Source organism: Pempheris klunzingeri, chromosome 1, assembly GCF_042242105.1.
Source record: "Pempheris klunzingeri isolate RE-2024b chromosome 1, fPemKlu1.hap1, whole genome shotgun sequence".
Lineage (NCBI taxonomy): Eukaryota > Metazoa > Chordata > Actinopteri > Acropomatiformes > Pempheridae > Pempheris > Pempheris klunzingeri.
In genome coordinates this window covers 34,776,216-34,797,213 of record NC_092012.1, presented here as the reverse complement: position 1 = coordinate 34,797,213, position 20,998 = coordinate 34,776,216, and the positions used below count along the sequence as shown (strand labels likewise).

General features: G+C 45.8%; 2 protein-coding genes across 3 annotated transcripts in view; one reads left to right on the top strand and one right to left on the bottom strand.

Moving 5' to 3' along the window:
• Positions 1–724: 724 nt before the first annotated feature.
• On the bottom strand, positions 725–8,110 carry lsm14ab (LSM14A mRNA processing body assembly factor b). 2 transcript variants are annotated; one of them, XM_070830315.1, is made up of 10 exons: positions 7,813–8,110; positions 6,655–6,818; positions 5,499–5,646; positions 4,934–5,125; positions 4,767–4,850; positions 4,323–4,499; positions 3,877–4,030; positions 3,167–3,193; positions 2,763–3,003; positions 725–2,202 (listed from the first exon to the last, which is right to left on the bottom strand). In XM_070830315.1, exons 1-10 carry the CDS (start codon positions 7,934–7,936, stop codon positions 2,179–2,181), a joined length of 1,335 nt encoding a protein of 444 aa, XP_070686416.1. In that variant the 5' UTR covers positions 7,937–8,110; the 3' UTR covers positions 725–2,178. The 2 variants fall into 2 exon arrangements, with proteins under 2 accessions (XP_070686416.1, XP_070686425.1); XM_070830324.1 differs by having other exon boundaries at positions 725–2,199.
• Positions 8,111–8,780: 670 nt separating this feature from the next.
• Positions 8,781–20,998, top strand: part of LOC139220330 (transcription initiation factor TFIID subunit 4-like) — an 81,959-nt gene continuing 69,741 nt past the window's right edge. The window contains exons 1-2 of the mRNA XM_070852443.1: positions 8,781–10,125; positions 12,780–12,946. Of these exons, the coding sequence (XP_070708544.1) occupies positions 8,781–10,125; positions 12,780–12,946 (1,512 nt within the window). The remainder of the gene's footprint in view (positions 10,126–12,779; positions 12,947–20,998) is intronic.

Genomic DNA, 20,998 nt, shown 5'->3' with positions numbered 1-20,998 from the left:
CTGCGGTCCTGCAGCCCTCAACTGAAAACTGGATTTAAACAGCTGATATTTAAACAGATGATTCTGTCCCCACTTTGTTTATTTAATAACATCTCTACGTTTTAAAATGTAAAAAACCATGGCAACCTTTTAAAAACAGCAGCACGTGTACTGCTCACTCTTCTGCTTTGGGACCTGCTGGGGATTTTAAATTAAATCTGTCGGGTCAGATGTGAATATTTGGTCTGAAGTCGAGGCGTTGCCGATGAGATGTTATTAAAGATAATAATTACTGTCTGGGTTTGGATTAGGACTTCATTACAGCCGTGCGGGGTGACGGAGGAGGATTTGTTTAAACTCCTTTAATTAAACAGAATAAATTAAAGTTGGGGATGTTTCAGTTACAGATTTAACTTTAGGAGTGCCAGTTAAATGTGTCACCTGAGCTGCAGCGTGTTTCTGATTTTATTTGCATTTCATGTTTAATTTCTAATTCTTTGACTGCTTTGCTTGTATATTTTATGGCTTTAAGTTCGATTTAATTCCATTTTGCTTGTTTTTACTGTACGAGAAAGGTGCTTTAGAAATAAAGGCTTCGTATGATGATGTAACATTTTACACCACGTGTCCAATCAGAAAACGGTTCATATAAAACCTCTAGACTACAGTTATTAGCTATCAGGGAGCCTCAGAGACGTGGATTAAAAAATAAATAAATAAATAAAACACACACCAGAGACGAGGATATTGTACAACTCTTTATTTTTTACGTAAAAACTCAATTTTGCTGATATTCAAGAAAACAATTCCTGGTTTAGAATTCCAGTGACCGGAAGGAGTAACAAACATATGAAAACACGTCGGTTCTTAATAGTTCGCTGATTCATTTCGTCTCAAATTCAATCCCGCTGGTTATTCCCAGAGCCCGTGTTTAAAAAGTGATGGTGACGAGCCGGGCGGCTGCTCAGGAGGATCTGGTGCCACCAACACTCCTGTGGCCTTGGAGTTAAAGGGAGAGCTGTAAAAAAAAAAAAAAAAAGTCCCTAAAGTTCTAACAAATCAGAGCCAAAAAGAACCAACACACCGGCACCACATCCAGCTCTCGTCCCGCCGTTTACAAGTTGGTAAAAAAAAAAAAAAAATACACCGGAGGAGCTACGAACGAGCCACAGGGCTGATGTGATCTCTGGCAGAGCTTTAGCCTCAATTACTGAACCACAGAGTGGGCGCTCCCCAGCAGGCCGCTCAGCGTCACTGATTTTAGCTCAAACAAACGCTCACTTCTTCTTTTTGGTGTGTTTCCATTTATCCAAATCTAACAGGTGGGAGCTTTTGTTTCCTAAAGGCATCAACAGTAAATAGACAAATCATGGGAATGCTCTTCGTTTAGTCAGCTACAGAAAATAAACCCGGACCATTAAAAAGAAAAAAAAAAAAAAAAGAGAACCTACAGATACGAACATGTCTAACGCTAACGCTGTGAACCCATAAATCAGTCCTAAACAGTTCATCTGACGTGGGAGGTTTGACCAGCCACAGTGTGATCTAACACTTCTACAGACTGAATGCGTGTTTCTAAAAGCTCTAACTAAAAGTCTGTCTGCAGAGCCACAGTTTGCTGGAGGAAGAGGAGCTCCAGATACATTCATTCATTCTGATTTCCTCTCTCTGCTGCCTCTGATCTACTTCAATGAAAAAAAAAACTGGGTACAAATACTGAACACGTGGCGACCAAACTAAGTCTGAGCAGAGAAATGAGGCGCAACAGGCGAAGCAGTGGGTTTTGGTGCCAACGTAATATCAAAAACGGAAAGACGACAACAAAAATAAAGCTATCGATCACACGATCTGTGATCTGCTCACAGTATCAGAGGGCGTCCTGCGTACAGCGTTCAATATCAAAGACGACTTCTGTAAGAAATGAACTCGATTGATGCAAAAATACTGAATTACTCCAAAGCAAGGTATTTACACGTGTTCGTGTCGATCTGGGGCAAAAACACAAAAAGCCTGTTTGTCAGAGTGGAGAAAAGGGAGCTGCTCTCTCTCGGCCCCGGGTGTGGAGCAGTCGACCGCGGCGCCGGCGACTGAGGGGACGTCGTCATTCCTTCTGTCAAATGTTGAGACCGCAGAATTTCTTCAACAGGAACTATTTCATGATGAGGAGCTACAACTCTCTGTGGATCCGCGGCTGCAGGACTACGCAGCCACCTTGTTGTCCTTCTGGAGAAAACAGCAAAGGTTCAGAGCAGCACCTTAAAGGGACAGTCTGGATTTTCTGAAGTGGGGTTGTATGTGGTATTCGTTTTTAGTGGGTGCCACAGTTCACTCCCTTCAAAGCCACCAGACTCCATTGATAAAAAGAGTCATTTTACCTGACAAAAACAGAGGAGCTGCTCTTCTACTGTTGCCTTCATCAGTTAGTTTGTTTGAGTTATTGTGCGACTTTGGTGATTTAACATGATAGTTTGGATGCAAACTATCATGTTAAATCACCAAAGTCACTGTAACTACACCAGCAGTTCCCGTGTTCTGTGAGGTAAAAATCACTCTTTTTGTCAATGGAGTCTGGTGGCTTTGGAGAGAGTGGAAGAACTGCTTCAGTTCCCCATCAAAGGGGTGAAAATATTCCAAATACAGCATCCACCGGCGTTGATTTTGTTTGGTAGACCTAAAGGCTAAATATAATAATACACCAGCTATGGAGAAGGACCTCAGACAACCACACTTCAAATAATACGAACTGCCCCTTTAATAATACTTTAAAAAGCTGATGGACTCACCCTGTATTCAAAATCAGAGAAATCACGGCCTCCTCTGCCACCTCTGAATCCGCCCCTGAACCCAGGCGGAGCACCCCGGGGTGGCCCGAAAGACCCTCTGCTCAGCGGCCGCCCCCGACCTCCGCGGGGCCCCATGTAGCCTCGGCCACGGAAACCGCCTCTTCCTCGATTGTGCCTCAGAGGGATGCCGAACGTCTCCGAATTCATCCGTCTCTCTTCTGCCCAGGTCGGCCTTCTGTCCCTGAAAAGACCACAAACACACCTCGACAGTAAGACGGCACTTTTCTGACTCTCAGCTCAAACATGGAATTCATCATTTCCAAACTCTCACATGCAGAGTTTAGCCTGTAAACCAGTTCAAATGATCCTTCATGGTAAATTAGACTGAAGACAATGTGACTCACCTCGAATATCCTCTATCACCCCCTTTACTGAAAGAGACGGAAACAAAAGTCTGTCAGTGCATCGAGTCCACGTTTAAACAGCTGTTTAGACAGACGAGTCCGATACAGTCGTTCAGAGGATTTTTCCACGTCATGCATTCAAACATGGTGTCGGACAATCACACGTGCAAATGCACGTCCAGGTACAAGAACACCTGGTGGCAAACAACGGGCTAATTCTAAAGTTCAGCTTCCACAGACGACTTTCCAGAGTTGTAAAAGTCTCGCGAGCCTTTAAACTGGACCTTTAATGCCCCCATCCACTGACAAACAGGAGAAATAATGATTGTGATGATAGAAATTAATTAAAAAAACTTAATTAAGATAACAAAAACTAAAAATGAAATAAAATAGAGAGATGTAACGGTGATGTTAAAAATCTACATAGAAAATAATTAAAACACATGAAAATAAATGAATTTAAAATAAATCTAATTAAAATATTTACAATAAAGATTACAGGAGAAAACTGAACTTACCAGACTTTCCTAAAAGTAAAAGTTATAATTGTTAAATGTTTACGCTAAGTTCTAAGTGTGAGCGCAGCGTTAGCCGTTAGCATCTGGGCTATGGGACAGACTCCATTTAAAAAAAAAAAAAGAAGATGTCCGACCCCTGACTGTGTCCGTGGGGTCGGACATGTGATGTGAAGCGTGGACTTGCAGACTCACTTTGCATCATCACAGGACAGGTTGTCGAAGAAGGACTTGGACTTGTCGTAGTAGGTGTTTATCACAGCTTCCTCCTCCTCGTTGGTCCCCTCGTTGGCTGGATGTTCCGAGTCGGCGGTTTCTTCTCCGTTCAGCGCCTTCTCAGTCTTGTCATCTGTCGACATGTTGGAGGACATTTTGTAAAACACTGAACACCTTAAAATACGGAGGATCGGGGCTGAACAAAGGCCTACAGGTGATGCTGTGATGATGCTGTGAGATTCAGGATGTGTGGACGTCTCTCAGCGGAGCGTCACAGTAAAGAACAGCACTGATTCAACCTCTGTGTTTTAAACTGGATCTGGTGTCTGTGTCTTATCGTCACGGGAACACGTCAATCTGAGCCAGCATTGGTGCTGAAGATCGACGTTTCTCCCCTTCAGGACTCCGGCGTGCCGACGCTGTACCTTTGAGCTTGAGCTTGCTCTGGAGCTCCTTGTCGATGTCATCCTTGTGGAACTGGGCGTTGGCGGTCTCAAAGTCAAAGTCCTCCTCAAACTTCATGGGGCCGTCGCGACGCACATTCACTCTGCCTCTGCTGCGGTTTCCTCTTCCACGGCCGCGGCGGGTGTACTGAGCGGCGGCTGAGACACAAAGAGACGCTGAGATCAAACAGGATCAGTGTAGTCCTACAGTGGAGTTAGACCTACTGTCACTGAGCTCTGTTAGCTGTGTGCTACTGGGTCTGAGATTTAAAACTTAGACTCCCTGTCAGGGGAAAACAAGTGACGCCATCACTGTACAACTTGTGTCCACAACAAGTTTGCACAACTGTTGCTAACTAATGACAGCGAACATCGTAGTGGCTGTGATTAATGGGTGCTATCAGATAAAGGAGAGGGGCTACTTACCGGCAGCTTGATGCCTGTTGGGGTCCCGGTTTTCAACAGCACCGTGCTCGTTATCATGCTGCAACGGCTTCTGGACCTCGGGAGCTGAGCAGCAGAAGACAACGTTCACTGTCAGTCTAACTCCAGCTAAAGCAGACACACAGCGCTGCACCAGCAGGTTTGCTCACCTTTCCTCTGCTCCAGGAGGTCTGGGGGCTTCTGGCCGCCAGAGGTCGTACCGGTGGGTCGGGGAGCCGCTCCCGCCGCCGCAGACTGACTCCTCAGTCCTATAGGTGCAGGTGGTGCTGGGGCAGCTGATGGAGGGACCTTCTCCAGGGAGGGCCCTTTAGTTAAAGAGTCCAGCTGGGGACTGGTGCGTCCTGCAGAGAACAGCACAGTGACGCTCTTTACTTTAACAGGCAGAGGCCGTGGGAGTCAGGTGGTTCACCGGGTGGTATGACGTGGTGTGAATGTGGCAAAGCTCCTGGAAATCTAACACAACTCCTCCCTTATATTCACGCTGACATCTCACGCTTAATTGGGCCAGTGTTGGCTATAATTATATATATTTAGGGAGAAAATCCCCGGGACGTGCCGGTATAAATCGGAGTTTCAGATAAAAGCTGCTTTTCATTTATTCAAGAACAAAACCTCTCTTGTGCCTCCCTGCTCTCTTTCCACAGCTCTCCTGTGTGAATCCATGCAGTGAACACATCATCATCTTTGTTGTGTTGGACAGGAACCACTTCTTACCTTTTGCCCCAGCTGATCCAAACTGCTGGGCGGGCAGGGGCGCAACACCAAACTGGCTGTAAGATGGGACGGGGCCCCTGGTGTAGGGGGGATAGGGCCCCGCCTGGAACGGTGGTGGTGCTGAAGCATTGGAGGATCCAAGTGATGACTAGAAAAACAAAGACAGCAGCGTCACACCATCTCTCAGGGGTCTCAGGTGGGACAATAAACACACCGTTAGTGTGACGACTGGCAGATAAAATCATCATCCACGAGACACGACTGCAAAAGGATTCACAGTAACTGAGCTATCGACAGGGAACCAGTACAACATTCACGCTTTTACCCAAATACTGTAAGTGACTGGTGATACTGATGAAGCACTATGCAGCCAGTAAGACGCACAGTGGGACCGCAGACAGGTGTTAGTGCCGAGGTCACCACAGGGCGTAAACGGAAGCTCCAGTGACGGCCACATTGTGGTAAAACACTGGCCTGTCTATTTAAACTGCGTCGTCTCTGTCATTTAAAAAGCAACGATGTCACACAATGTCAGCTACTCTGTCGACTTTCCTTTTAGTGAAAGTCTAATCGTCTCTGCTCAGAACAGGAGCCTCAACTACCTGAACAATACGGCTTATTTATAGAGCGCTAACATTTAGATAAATGCAGCGGAGCAGTGGACTCTATATTTACTGTAAAAGCAATTTATGTCGTATCACAGAAAACAGGTGTAAATAACTACATCCATTGATGATGGCTGATTCATGTAATTACACACACCTGCTCCTTTCCTGCTGTGAATAGTAAAAAAGAGAAAAGGTCTTTTTGAGCCTGAGCAGAAGATGATGAACACCATCTTAAAAAAAGAACTTCTCAAACTGAGATATTGTGGTTTTGAGTTCTCGTGTACAAATAAATGAGAAGTAATATTTATGTGAGATGTGAAATTCTTCAGCTTTTGTTTAAAACTGGAAACATTTGTGATGAAGGAAATCATAGCATATTAATAGACATAGCTGCAGCAGACAGGTTAACTGTGTTATCCACCTGCAGTGTGATCACTACCAGTGAAAACAAGTGGAAAAGGTCATGCAGAGGTAAAGCACAGGTGTTGCTAACAAGATTAAACGACCTTCCCTACGGCGTCTACAGTAAAACATCCAAATGGACTTACCTGAACGATGGCAGGATCCTGAGGCAGAGAGCTAGTGGCTTTGGGTGGCTCACAAACCGTTAGGTCTTTTATATCACTTCCCCGGAAGATGATGTACTCAAACACTTCCTCCCGAGGTGGAATAGGCCGGTCGGTGGGCCGGTCTTCAGTGCCGAAAGAGCGAACTGTTGGGAAGTTTCACAGGATAATTCAAATTACTTGTTATTACAGCTGTTTTATTGGTGTAGATCCTTTCACTTGGCGGTGCAGTGTATCCACATTTAACACGTCTATTACAGTAATGATATAAAGTGTTGTGTATCATGTCAGTGTTTTTCAGTAAGCGTCCTTAGTTCAACATCTCAAAATGAGGTATGGGAGCTATGTGAGGTTCATTTTCATTAATTTCCCCCACAGCCAGGTGTTTAAAAGCAGCCAACACCATGATGTAACCGACCTGACAGGCCATTTGTCAGGTTTGTGGGGTTAGACTAAAGCTAAAGCAGTAAACCTTCCTCCAGGGGACACATGTTCACTGTGTGGGTGAATAAAGTGTCCATCCATCTGTCTATGAGGCTGTAGTTTATGTTGCTGCTGCTGCTTGATGCATTACACAGAGAGGTGTTTCTGTCATCTAGCTCGCCCTCACTGGGAAAAAAAATGGGGTGGACAAAATAATAGAAACACCCGTACACTTTATAACAGTAAACTCCACCGTCCAAAATGACCACCCGGTTCAATCTGCGCCTCTGTGACAGACCTGCAGTGAGAAGTGAGAACCAGCAGGGTGGGCCTAATAAACTGAAGTATTTAAAAGTCCGTTGTCTGAGTTCACTAAACACACAAGTTCAACACAAAGACTTGGACGTAACTTCCCCCATAACCCGTAATTAGCTCTTTAATGAGACGTGTTTGATAGTAACAGAGGATTAACGGAGTAATAAGCAGAGTGGCAGTCATTAGTGGGCAGTGAGGGCCACATATCTCAGGTTAGCCCAAACACCAGGTAAACAAAGGACGCAGAGTGATCTCCACTTAGCTGTTAGTTGGCTACAAAGCTAGCTAACACGGCTAGCTGCGCTGCGACTAACTTCACTTTATCCGCCGCTAAACACTGCCGTAATCCGGGCTGCGGCCCTGCCCGAGCACCGTAGTCCACCTGTGGGTCACTTATCTCACCTTTAGCGAGAGCTACTGTCGAGTTTTCAGTGTCAATGGTGTACAGAATTCCTTCATAGCGGATCTCGGCCTTGGAGATTAGGCTGATTTTGCTGCCAATGTACGGCGTCCCTCCTCCGCTCATGTTCGTCCTCTGGTCTTGCTCACACGGTAATCTTCCGCTGGACTAGTTCTCCGTCAAACGAGGGGAGAGATGTGTCACTTTGAGAGCGGTGGTTTCACGCTACATTACATGAGGCGGTGGAGCTGCGCCGTGAGTCTCACTCCGAGTCGATCCAGACGTGATTCTCTACCACGACATGGCCGTTTTCATTTTCCTTCGTCCGCCGCTAAGCATGATGGGAGAAGGGCTGCGTCTCATTCCTGTTCAGTCGCCTCCTCTTCCTCCCTCTGCTGCTCCTGCTCACCAACCAAACAACGCGGCGTGGCGAAATCACGAGCCACTCGTGCGGGTCGTGTTTTCAGACGCATTCATGCTCACTTTTACTGTTGTTTTTCAAAAGAAGGAGATGAGTGAACAACTCAAAGGGCGCTCATGAGGGCTTTGAGATGCGGCCATTCTGTAATATCGCGATATCACACGACGTGAACTCCCTCTCCACCCTGCCCCCATATTAGCAGATAATACACTTTTAGATGGAGGAAATTCACGCACGGCGCATTGTCTGCTGTTGGCTCATCAAATTACACGATTTCTAGCTGTAAAACACAGAAACACGGACCCCTGGGCAGCGTGTCAGGGGGCCACGCGCCCTGGTTTGGGCTGTCGTTATGTAACTACGTGGTCCTCGCGCTGCTAATTAGAGCTGATTGAATGAGACTTGGAGAAAAAAATGATTAAAAAAAAAAAAATCACATCCAGGATGCCCCCTCCGCTGATGACGTCAGATCCATTCCCACAATGCCTAGCAACACGCATGCGCAGTGTGAAAAAAAAAAAAATATAAGACGGCTATCTGTGATCAGAGATGGCGGGCGCCTCCGACCCCCTGGAAGATATGCTCTTTTCAGAGGTGGACGAGAAAGCCGTGAGCGACCTGGTGGGCTCGCTGGAGTCACAGCTCGCCGGCCAGGGCAACGCAGCGGGTAAAGCGGACGAAAACGGAGGCGCTGGCTCGGTGGCCCCCGCTAACCATCACTTAGGAAAAACGCTACCAGCTCCAGCGGGCACCACAACACTGGAGCAACAACAACAAGGACGGCGGAATAAGCCCGAAATGCGCCAGGAGATCAACTCCAAAGACGCCAGCCCGGACAAAACTGTCACACCCCCCTCTCTGGGCTGCAGCGCTGCCTTCGGCGAGCCCTCCGCCACTCCGGCTGCCGGTGTGAACGCCACCAGCAGCGGGTCGCAATCACATGGAGCATCCATCACAACACTGGCTGCACCTGGCGCGTCAACTTTGGCATCTCCGCCGGCCAGCATCAGCACCGCGTCCGGCCGGGGCTCCAAGGCTGCCCCGGGCGCAGGCGAGGCGTCGGCGGAGGCTAACCCGCCGAGAAAACGCCTGGCCACGCCGCGGAGGAGCGCCTCGGCTCGGATAAAGAGTTTGAACGGCGCAGCGGTAACGACGAGGCGGAACAGCAGCGCAGCCGTGGCGGACAGCCTGAGCTCCGGGGACGCGACCACACCGAACTGTGCCCGGCCGGCCACGTCCTCCATCAACACCTCCACCTTCACCGTGTCCAACGCCAGCCTCCCGGCGGGCCAGTCGGCTATCGCGCTCGACCGGGGGACCCCCACCATCGCTTTGCACAGACTCCCGAGTCACATCGTGGCCAGTATAGCCCAGAACGGCAACGGGACCAGCGTCTCGGCCTTGGTCCAGCAGGGCGCCCGCATAGGACCCCCCACCACCCCTCCGGCTCCGCAGGGCAACCACAGCAAAGCGGTCACAGACACTGGGGCTTCCAAAACAGACGACTGTCAGTCCAAAATTGTAATGTCAAACCAGTCAGGTGTCAACTCTGTAATAAACACTGTCCCCCCCGCGCCTCCTGTTGTCACACCAACTACAACTACAACCACAGCAGCAGCTACAACCACCACCACCACAGTCAGCCAGCCCGGTGCCACTGGGGGGCCAACCAGCTCTGTGAGCGCAGCTGGTCCCACCACATCACTGACCACCACTGTCAGCATGGTCAGGCCCGCCGCCCCCTCTCCCACACCTGGGGTGGCCACCTCTGTGCAGTCCCAGCCCCGGCCTGGACTGACAGCACCTCAAAGGATCGTAGCCCCCCAGCTGATTGTCAGGCCTCCCCAGCAGCAGACGACCATTCAGCTGCCCCCCGGGTTTACCATCCCTCCGGGTAAGGAGAGCGGCATGAAGGTGCAGTGTACTCCTTGGCTGTTAAACTAACCGTGCTGAGGCTCGTGGGTTTGCTTCTCAGTGTGATCCCGTGTTTGTTTGACTTCCTTCAGTGTGAGCAGGTTGAGTGTGTGACACCCTGGTCCACCCCGTGTTGGTTATCCTGCATACAAGCGATCCATAAAGTGGAGCCTGTTGCTGAGGTGAAATATGCCTTTTGATATCCTCTCTCATGTGTTGTAGCGGCTCTGTGAGTTTCAGCATGGGTGGCCCCGTGGGGAGTCAGACACCTCGGCCAGCAGCACTGGTGCCATGATGTGCCAACTGAGCCGTGCAGAGTATTAAATCCGCACCAAGCATCCTTCACTGCTCCAGAACACCACACCAAGGCCACACCTGTGACACTGATAATCAGAAACGAGCAAAAAACCTGCATAAAGTTTGCAGTGAAGCTTTGTCAAATGAAGTTCATGTCTACATTTTAGGTATTTAGCTGATCAAACGTGGGAATATTTCTTCTTGCTCACTGTGATGCGGCCGTGCTGTCAAACCTTTAGCCCAAGGCTGATGGTTTTATGAGTGTGGAGGAGACGCTCGTGTACAAACATATCCCCAAAGGTGATTTTATTATTATTTTTTTTTTTTTAAATCTTGTGCACACAAGATAATTTACTTCACATGCATGTCTGTGTGGTTCGGGAGCCTTTCATGGTGTTCTACTATTTTACATGACATTATCGATCACTGTTGCATCAATGCGTAAGCTGCATTTTAATGTAGCTGTCGAGATAGAGCTCATTTTAACTGGTTTATATACTGCTGGGGAATTTAACTGGATAAATATGAATTTATAATAAATTATCGTGTGTGTGCAACATAAAAATAATCACCTGTCTCGACCACCAGTGTATCCACACACTCTTAACAAAGTGCCAGCGTCCATCAGCAGACATCTGAAGGGTTTTCATCTACACTGTAGTTTGATGAGAGACAGCTAATCATTAGTTAATCATTAATAATTAGAAGGATTTCCTTCTGTCAGGTACAAACAATGCAGTGGAATATACCTTTATGTCAGTGTAAACACATTAAAGTGTTCACTGATGGGGCAGAAAGAGCCTGAAATATAATCTGTGGCTGCAGAACAAGAACAAGAGTCTTCGAGGTGCACAGTTTGTTTCTGAGTTGTAAGTGAAGCTGGGGAAGTCTTTGTGGGTCCACTGTTTTTTATCCTCTACGTCACTTTACTTCATGATTCTGGGAGAATTACTGATCTGTATCACTAAAGCTGATCAAAGGCATTATGTAACCTTCCAATTAACTTAAGATTTGAATAACAAGCAGATAGAAACTATTTTTTTTACCACTTTGTTGTTAAAATCAGGGGGGTAATATGGCTGCCCTGTTCTCCAGGTCTCTATGAAGCTGCTACGTTGAGTCACAAAGGCAGGTGATGACATTCACTTTGTGCCTTATAACAGAAGAATTAAAGACGCTGCTGCCCTCCGTCCCCTCACCTCAGGAATAATGGCTCAGCCAGAACATCATTTCTATTGACCTCATGTCTTTCTCACTTTCTAGAAATATAAAGGATAAACAAACGTGTAATAAATCACTTCATCTTGACCTGACCCGACGTGGGCCACTTCACAAACGTGGCGTTATGATAACTGCAACCTTTTAGAAAGAGCGAAGACTTTGTGTAATTAGCTCAGCCTCACTGTTGCATCAGTCTGACATCCAGCGAGGTCAAGATCTTTCTGTTAATATGAGGAAGTGTTGCTGATAATCCATCACGGGATGTCCTGATGTACGACAGTGACTCTTACTCTCTATATTACGACGCCTCACATTTAGACCACTTGCATCAGAAGAGACTCATCGTTTAGTTTGCGGTCAGTTTAATCCACAGCGAGGTCTGTTCCCACCTCAGTGCTGTTTAACAACATGTACTCGTTTTAAAAAGCACAAAGAAAAGACTCGACTGTTTTCAGCCAGTCGGAAATGAATATTTTCTGTGCTATTTGATGCTATAAGATAAGATTTGTTTCCATTCAGTGCAGCAATCAAAGGGAAGTATTTGCACTATTTTCTTTATGGTTAAAGTTATGTTGAAGTGGTTTTGATGCCCATAAACTCTCTCCCGTAAAACTAATGAGACTCTAATTAGCAGATTAAGAGTTGCATTTGTTTTCCCTCAGGATGATACTTGATTATCTGTGCAAGTGGCCAGTAGAATCAACAAACCTGCCATTCACATGCAAAACACATCTGCATTTGACTGGCGGCAGTTTAAAGGATTACCCCGGAGCAATACTTTTATGTGTTTTGGTTTCAAAATGACTGGTGGGTACAGAAAGTTTTGGAATTGGTCCAGTAGATCACCTCAGCTGGCAGCTACAGCAACAGTAGTTTTACCTCTACCACTGGTTCTCAGTCCCTGTTTTAGTGAATGGAGTCTGGTGTGTGTGCAGAGAGCGATATAACCAAAAGGATCTTCCAGGTCTCTCTCTGCAGGGATGCTTTCCAGTACCTACCAGTCATTCAGACACCAGGATATGTTCGGAGAGGACCCAGGGTTAAACATGCTGGAGTCATTCATCCTGACTGTGATGTTATGATGTCCTCTAATGAATGCTCTCTGTGGTTCTTCAGGGATGGTGTTGGTGCGAACAGAGTTGGGCCAGCTGGTGATGGTCCCTCAGCAGGCCTTGGCTCAGGCTCAGGCTCAGGCTCAAGCTCAGGCTCAGGCCCAGAACAACGTCTCCCCCCGAGCCGCCGCCCCAACAACAGGAGCATCCTTCAGAGTAACAACTCCACAGGTGAGGCTGCCACCTAGACACTGTCATTAGCACGACCACCGCGCCACACTGCACCGTAACGCTTCTTCACAGCTAGACTGGAACAAGAAGAGGAGCAGTGAGTCAGGTTAAGGAGCAGGGACATATCTGTCCGTGCACCCTGCTATTCCTGGTTTTGGCATGTATCAGGACAAATAATGGAGCATCTGATTTGTGTTTGACACAATGAATCTAATCTGAATTAAATGGAGGGTTTTTTCATTTTTCTCTCACTCGTTTCTTTTTTTTAATAAATAAGAAAAATGTAGAAATCGGAGCCAAAACTCATAAAATTGACAGTAACGTCTTAGCAGAGGAGCGGTGCAGCCATCTGGTTAAAGTGCCTTTGCTGCCTGTTGGTAGAGAACGAGGCTTGAGTCACTAATTGGCCTGAAGGAGAACGCCCAAAAACAGCAGCGACTGCCTGGACGGGTCCATCACTGTTAAGTGCATGTACGATACGAACAACAGAAAAAGCCTCTTTGTAACCACTATTTACTCTGTCTGTGATGAAGTCACATCTTCACATCCTCTTTTCATTCAACATCAGCTTCATATCACCAAGAAGGAAAACAAGCAGGCTTACAGTGCAGTGAGCAGCTGCTAGTTTGATCATTAGTCCTGAAGTTTTTCAAGGGAAAAAATAATACAATCTGATTCTTCCAGGTTCTAAGATGTGAAGATTTGCTGCTTTTCCTATTTTTCCTATTATATAAATTAAATATTGTTGAGTTTTGGACTATTTGTAGGACAAACTGAGACAGTTTTCACTTGTCCCCCAATGTTTCACAGACCAAACCATTGACTGAGAAAACAAAACTAAAAAGTAATGATAATAATCGACAGCTGCAGCCCTTATTGTGTAACCAGAACAAACAGAGGACCAGAAATTAGGCATATTTTATGTAGCTAATAGAATTAATCAAAAAAAATGAATGCATGAGATTCTGTGGTTTGGCACAGGGCCCGTCTAACGGTGTTTATTCTACCTGCCCTAGTTTAGCCAATAACCCCCCTGAAACTGTTATATCAGTATTAAAGTCAAACACATCTTTATGTATGATGCAGCACAGCGGCTGAGACTCGTGACGATAAGGTCTTGGTGTGAATCTGGGCCCTGTGTGTGCTGGTGTGTGTCCCCCCCCCCCTGCTTGAGTGGATCTGCTCCCACGCCAAAAGACTTTGGGTTAGATATCAGAGGTACCGCCCAGACAACTGGAGTGGGTCCCTGAGCGCTAAATGAACTTCTCCATACGTGTTAAAAACATGTAACTGTGATGTCTCAGTCACGCACAGCTCCACGGGTAATTAGCATGTCCTAGTGAAACGCTCTGAAAGCATATATGAACTTTCCTTTGGGCTGAAAATGTGTAAATGTGTGACCTTCACAGGTCTCTAAATATGGTAATTGTTAGCATGATTAGCTCCCGGAAACAGTCCGGCACAGTGCACGGTCCAAGTGGAGCGCCCAGACGAGACAGTCTTCATCTTCTTAGAGATATACAACAATCAGCGTCATTTGGGGATCAGAGGTTTTCAGTGCACGTGGATCTGTGTGTCATCGGCATAATAGAAGTGACTCTGTGCTGCTGGATGATGTGGCCCACTGTGTATGTAACCATGTAACCATGCGTCTCCACATTAGGTGATTTTTAAATAGATTAACTTCAGATGTCTCCTCACTGGCTGAGGAAAGTCTTGTACTTGTTGTAAGACCAGACACAGATCCTAAGGATTCTAGCGGGGGCAGATGTGTGCATATTTTAAAGGATTGGTTTGGGCACAAAGCTGATAAATGCTAATCCTTTCTTCACTGCACTCTGCTGTGTTTTGTCCAGCTCAGTCTGCCTGTGTGCAGCCCTGCCGTCCTCTACGACAGCCAGCCGCTCTCTGCACCCAAACATTTTACATATCTGAGTGAAAATTAGTGTGTGGATGTGAAAAAGTACGTGGGCTTGGTGTCGGCAGGTACTCGGTGGTAAAGGACTTGGATTTTGATCTAAAAACTGGATTTAAAAACCAGCTTTGTGAACATTTTGGATATCCGTGGTGTTTAGTGGACCGTGAGGCTGCGCTGAATGGGCTGAGAACTGGTCGTTGTGAGGAACCATGTGAGGAAGAGGAGCACACACAGATACTGAGGGGAGTGATGCTGAAAACATTCAACTTTAATAAAACAATGCTGTATTTTAATATTTTAACATTTTTCATTCGTCGGTGATTTTTCATCAAAGGTTTTGTGTCTCAGAAACTAATGACGGTGAGATAACTTCACCGCTTCTCAGCGACTGGTGCTGGAAAATACATACATACATGCATAAATAAATAAATAAATAAATACACACACCAACCAGGTCTGTAAGTGTAGATAATTTAATTTAAACCAATAAAACGAAAGAATTCCAACCATCCAGATGTTTGTATCCAGTCCAGCTGTCAATCTTTGCATGTACAGAACAACTTTATTATCAGGCCTTCATCACGGTCATCATCGAACACACCACAAGCTCTCTAGAACAGTATGAAACAGAACCAATTAACAATCAATCAGGTGCATCCCTATCAGCGGGCCGGGCTCACGTTTCATTGTTGTTGTTCACAGGCGTAGCAGCGATCACATCCAGACAAACAGGTGTTAACGTCAGTCTTCTCAGACAGAAGAGCAGAGCATGTTGGGTTTCTTTTTTATCTCAGACGTTTATTTCTGGGGGGCATGAATAAGAAGTTCTCGACTAATGAGGTCATATAGTGGAAAAAATCTCTTATTTGTGTGGTTTCTTCTTGCTCTCTCTCTTTTTATTGAATTTTTAAAATCGCCCGTGTCCATTATCGTGCTCTCCTCTTGCCTCTCTGCCAGTCGGGGAATGTGATCGGCCCGAAGCCGTGCGGCAGCATGTGTGGAGCTGCACCATTGGCTGATATGTGCGTGCATGTATACGGTTGGTTGACTCTTATATTTTCTTAAAATCTGCTTTGCTTCAGAGCCATATTGTCTGTGGTGTGTTTTATGACGACCCCGATGAAGACCTCGATGACCCTGAAACGCTCTGCTCTGCTCTGCTCTGCTCGCATCGAGTGTTGCAGCACTTTTGACCTCCTCAGACGTCTCCAAGAGCCAGAAATCCCCTTTTTCTGCTCCTTCAACCTTTGCTGGTGCCTCAGATCAGGTGCCAGCCCCGTCAGTGGAGACAGTGGAGAACTCTCCTGGCACTGACCTCAGAGCTGAAGTTGGTGCTGCCCTTTACTTCAAACTGTTAAGATGATGGTGATGATGATGGTGATGGTGATGGTGATGGCTCTGTGCGCCGGGTTTAGTGAAGAAGAATATAAATTAATTTTACACAATGCAAAAGGGAAAGTACCAACACGTCTGCTTCGGTCCTTTGACCTGCGTCACCAGCAGCCCGACTGATTAAAGTGGACAAGCTTTGATGTAATTATGTCGGCGTGGGCACATGCAGGGGGTGGAGGCACCACCTCATTAAGTGAACAGCTTAGCTCCTGCCCCTAATTGGGTTGTGATTAATATGTTAAACTGTGTAATTATAACGAATGAATATTCTTGATTATTTTACGTATAGATGAAACTGAGATTAATAGGTGAATTAATGTCTCAGGGCTCCTTAATGACTCCATGGGGTCCTCTCATCAAAATTTTAACGAGCCACTGAATCATTAATTGGAATTTGCTTATTATCACCTGTGGATACATCATTCATGTGAAAACCTGAGCTTGTGCTGCTGGGTCCACACCTTTGGAGCTAATTGCGTTTAATAATGAGATTAGCAGATAGTTTGTCTCTCACAGTTTCTCTGGAAATCAGTTAGGACAGCTAAAGTGGCTAAAGTAGATATTTCTTCTGATTAGAGCATCCTAACGCTTCGACTCCTGTGTCGTATTTAATCCCCTAAAATCTACTGCGAATGTGGCTTCAGTGTCACTTTAGACAGTTCAGATAATGACAGGCAGGGCTGCAACCTCCTCACTGAATCTACCAGTTATTTTCCTGATGACTTGTTTGGTGAATGAAATGTCAGATAAAATGCCATTTTTGTTTAAAAATACTGAAGTTCTCAGGAAAAGTGTTAAACACTCCCTCAAATCCAAACTCAGCACGTTTTGTTTTTGGATGTCAGCAGTGAACTGGGAGGAAATGTTTGGATATGTTGGCGCTATTGGCTGTAGTGATATAATCACATAGTGAACGCTGCCCTGTGATCCTGGCACACAGCCTGCTGCTGGAAACACCATTCATCACTACCTGAGACAGAGGCTCCTACAGCCCCCCCTCTTTGTCCTGGCCTCTCACAGCACGAGTGAAGAGGCCCTGCAAAGATCTCAGAGCGCCTGATTATCATATCACTGACTGCGAGGACAAAAGAGCGACACTAGAGGGCAGCATTTCATTGTCTGCTTGGGGTCGGACAGACTTTCCTCTGTGCTTCAGCGTCGCTCCTTCACTTATGAATTAGACTCTTTGCTTTTTATTCTAACATCGTGCACTCAGGGCTACAGTAAGACAAGTGTCTTTTATGCTATTTTATGCTGCCGTTATGAGTATTATATGATACTATTACGAATATTATAAACATTAAACGGCATTAGTAGTGTCAGATCTGACAGTAAAAGCAGTGTAGAGGCAGTGAAACACGTCAAAGCTGAGGTGAAAAGTGTGTTTTTCCCCTTTCAGGGCATGAGTACTTTTAAAAACCTGTGGAAGGTGTAAATGTCCACATCAGCTGCACAGCAGCGGCCCCCTCCTGCCTCCGTGCTGGTAGCCAGCCAACCTGCATCCATCCTGATGTGAACCCCTCTCAAAAGAGACTCGCAGACTGTCATCGCCTCTCACAGTCACACTGATGACAAATTAGCGGGCCGCGGCGTCGCCTTCTCGACAGGAAAAGCAGAAGCAGGGAAATGAAAGGGAATGGTGTTTATTCCCAGAGCTCAACCCCTCTGTCGGCCTGTCACTCTTCCCATGACCCTGAGGGGAGAAACGGAAGGCATCCTGAGCTTCCTTCCTTCCATACCTGTTAAATCATTCATCATCCAACTGCCTGATTATTTTAAAAAGCTAACACGGCTTTGGTTCTTCGGTGTGTTTGTGTGTGTCTGTCTGCGTGCGTGAGAGGGAGAGAGAGGGAGGCATAGCTGGTGGCGGGATGCACCCCGTGGCTCTCACCAACCTCCCCCATCACCCCCATCTCCTCTCCCCTCTTCCCTCATACACCCACTTCCCCCGACTCCTCATTCTTTTGCATCCTACAAAACTTTTATTGGAGGGAAACTCCCTCCTCCTCTTTCTCATCCTACTTCTTCTCCTCTACGCGTCGCCACTTTCCTCCTGTCCTCGGCACAGGCCTGTGTCTCTATGTGTGTGTGTGTGTGTTTTCATTTGTGAGGTACAGTTTACCGTGTGTGTGTGTGTGTGTGTGTGTGTGTGTGTGTCTGTCTGTGAATGGACGGCTGTGTGCCAGAGGTCGGGGCAGAGGCCCTGTTGGGTTGTCTTGGCCCGTAGACAGGACAGCAACCAGGAAGTGAGTATATGAGTGTGTGTGTGTGCACCACCATTGTTTTTTGTGGCAGTTGGCACTCACCGCCAAGCCATCCCATTTGCTCTTGAGTCTTTAAAGGGACAGTCCGTGTTATCTGTAGTTTGGTTGTCTGAGCTCCTTCTCCACGGCCAGTGTACTAACTACAGTGGATGGAGGTCGGCAGGCCCCCAGTTTGGAGACGCAGGCAGGATTCCCGACACAGACGCTAAACAATGTACTGCTGGAAAACAGATTTTAGTGTACGCTATATTTAGATTATTTTCACTTGGGGAAAGTCGCTGTTAAATCGCTCTCTTCAACACCACCAGACTTCACTGACAAAAACAGTCATTTTACCTCACAGCACACAGGAGTGGTCTGAACTAACCCTTTAAAACACCAAACCCACATAATAACAGAAAACAAACAAATAATAATAAGAATAAGAATAAGAACACTTTATTCACCCCGAAGGAAATTACTTTGCCAGTGGTCAACAATACAAAACAAACATTAAATATTAAATATATATATATATATATATATATATATATATATATATATATATATATATATATATATATATATATACACACACACATATAAAACTGAGTTACGTTAAAATGACTGTTTTTGCCAATGGAGTCTGGTGTGTTTAAGGTAATACCACAGATTGGCCAAAAGAAAATGCACCAAGCTACTTTCAACCATCATTTAGGAGCTGGTGCTCACACCTTGAGCAACAGGTATTTTGACCGAAAATGACAGCAAGTACCAAAGAGTGGGTGACAACATGCTACAAAATGATGGTTTCATGCTAAATCATGTTATTTCACTGTGTTATCCGCAGCGTTTAGCCAAAGAATCTGCTGCTGCTTCGTGCATATTTAAAGGCTGCAGGTCAGATTGTGCTAAAAGTCCAAACATTTACAGTGATTTCTTTTGTTTAACACTTTTTTTCCAGCTCCTTGCTCTTTTACACAACAGAAAAGCAAGCGATCAGGAAAACCATCCCTGCGTTATCTTCTGTACGGCTAAATGTCATTGGTATTGTTGTTATGTGGACACATGAGAACCCAGCAGTTTGACACCGTGACCCGCTGCTACCCGACCAAACATGCTCTTCTCTGTTTCAGTCTTCAGCACCACCAACATGCTGCCACCTTTTTCTCCTCTCCTGCTGTCATGACCTTTCCTCATCTGTCTGCGAGGCACGCCACTGCTCTTTTCTTCCTCTGTTGCTCATTCTCTCTCATGCTGCCACAGTCTTTTCTCTGCCTTCCACTCACTTCCTCTTCACTCTTTCTGTCACCTCTGAAACTGACACGGACTCACCTTTGCTGTTTTTCCTCCTTTGTATCCTTTGAGGTACCTTGTGTTCCTTCATCTCTCCTCCTCGTGCACTTTCTTTGACATCTTTATGCTCTCTTGTTTCCCTGTTCGTCTCTTTCTTCTCTCTGCCTCTCTGTGTGTTGCTCTCTTTCTTCCCTGCAGTCTCCTGTGACCTCTCAGACCACCAGGCAGTGTCCTTTGACCCCTGCCAAGATGGTACCGTCTGCCTCTCCCACTCCTTCCAGCCCTGCCCTCCAGACCTCCACCTCTTCTTCTTCCTCCTCCTCCTCCTCCTCCTCCTGTCCTGCACTCCGCCCAGTGAGATAACCCTCTTTCTTTCTAGTCTTCCCTACTTTTCAGTCTTCTGCCTCATATTTTCTTCCTTTAGCATCCCTGACGAGTGATGTCTAGAAATAGTGCGGTGCCTCAGTGGTAGTCTAGAGGTTACACAGGAAAAACGACCCCAGTGCTTCCTCTAGAAATGGGCTGTAGGTTTGAAAACATTGATTCCAAAAGATTGAAAATGATAAAAATGTATCCTGTCACCTACATTTAATTGTAATTGAAGTACAACTCTTGAATTTTAACCCTCACTCCTATCTGTCCACATCCTGGTGTGTGAGTGACTGGTAGGTAGTGAAAGTGTTGGAACTGGTCCAGTAGATCACCTCAGCCAGCAGACACCAAACGGGCTGCAATGGCTGCAACGTGATCCTTTGGGACAACTGCACCTGATCACAGTAGGTCCACTAAAAGAGGACCCAGATTTAGAGGCACCTGAGCTCTCCTTTTACCACATAACTACTGTACTATAACTACTGTACTATAACTAGTATACTATAACTATACTATAACTAGTATACTATAATTACACTATAACTATACTATAACTAGTATACTATAATTACACTATAACTATACTATAACTAGTATACTATAACTACTATACTATAACTATACTATAACTACTATACTATAACTATACTATAACTACTATACTATAACTATACTATAACTACTATACTATAATTATACTATAACTAGTATACTATAATTACACTATAACTATACTATAACTAGTATACTATAACTACTATACTATAACTATACTATAACTACTATACTATAACTATACTATAACTACTATACTATAATTATACTATAACT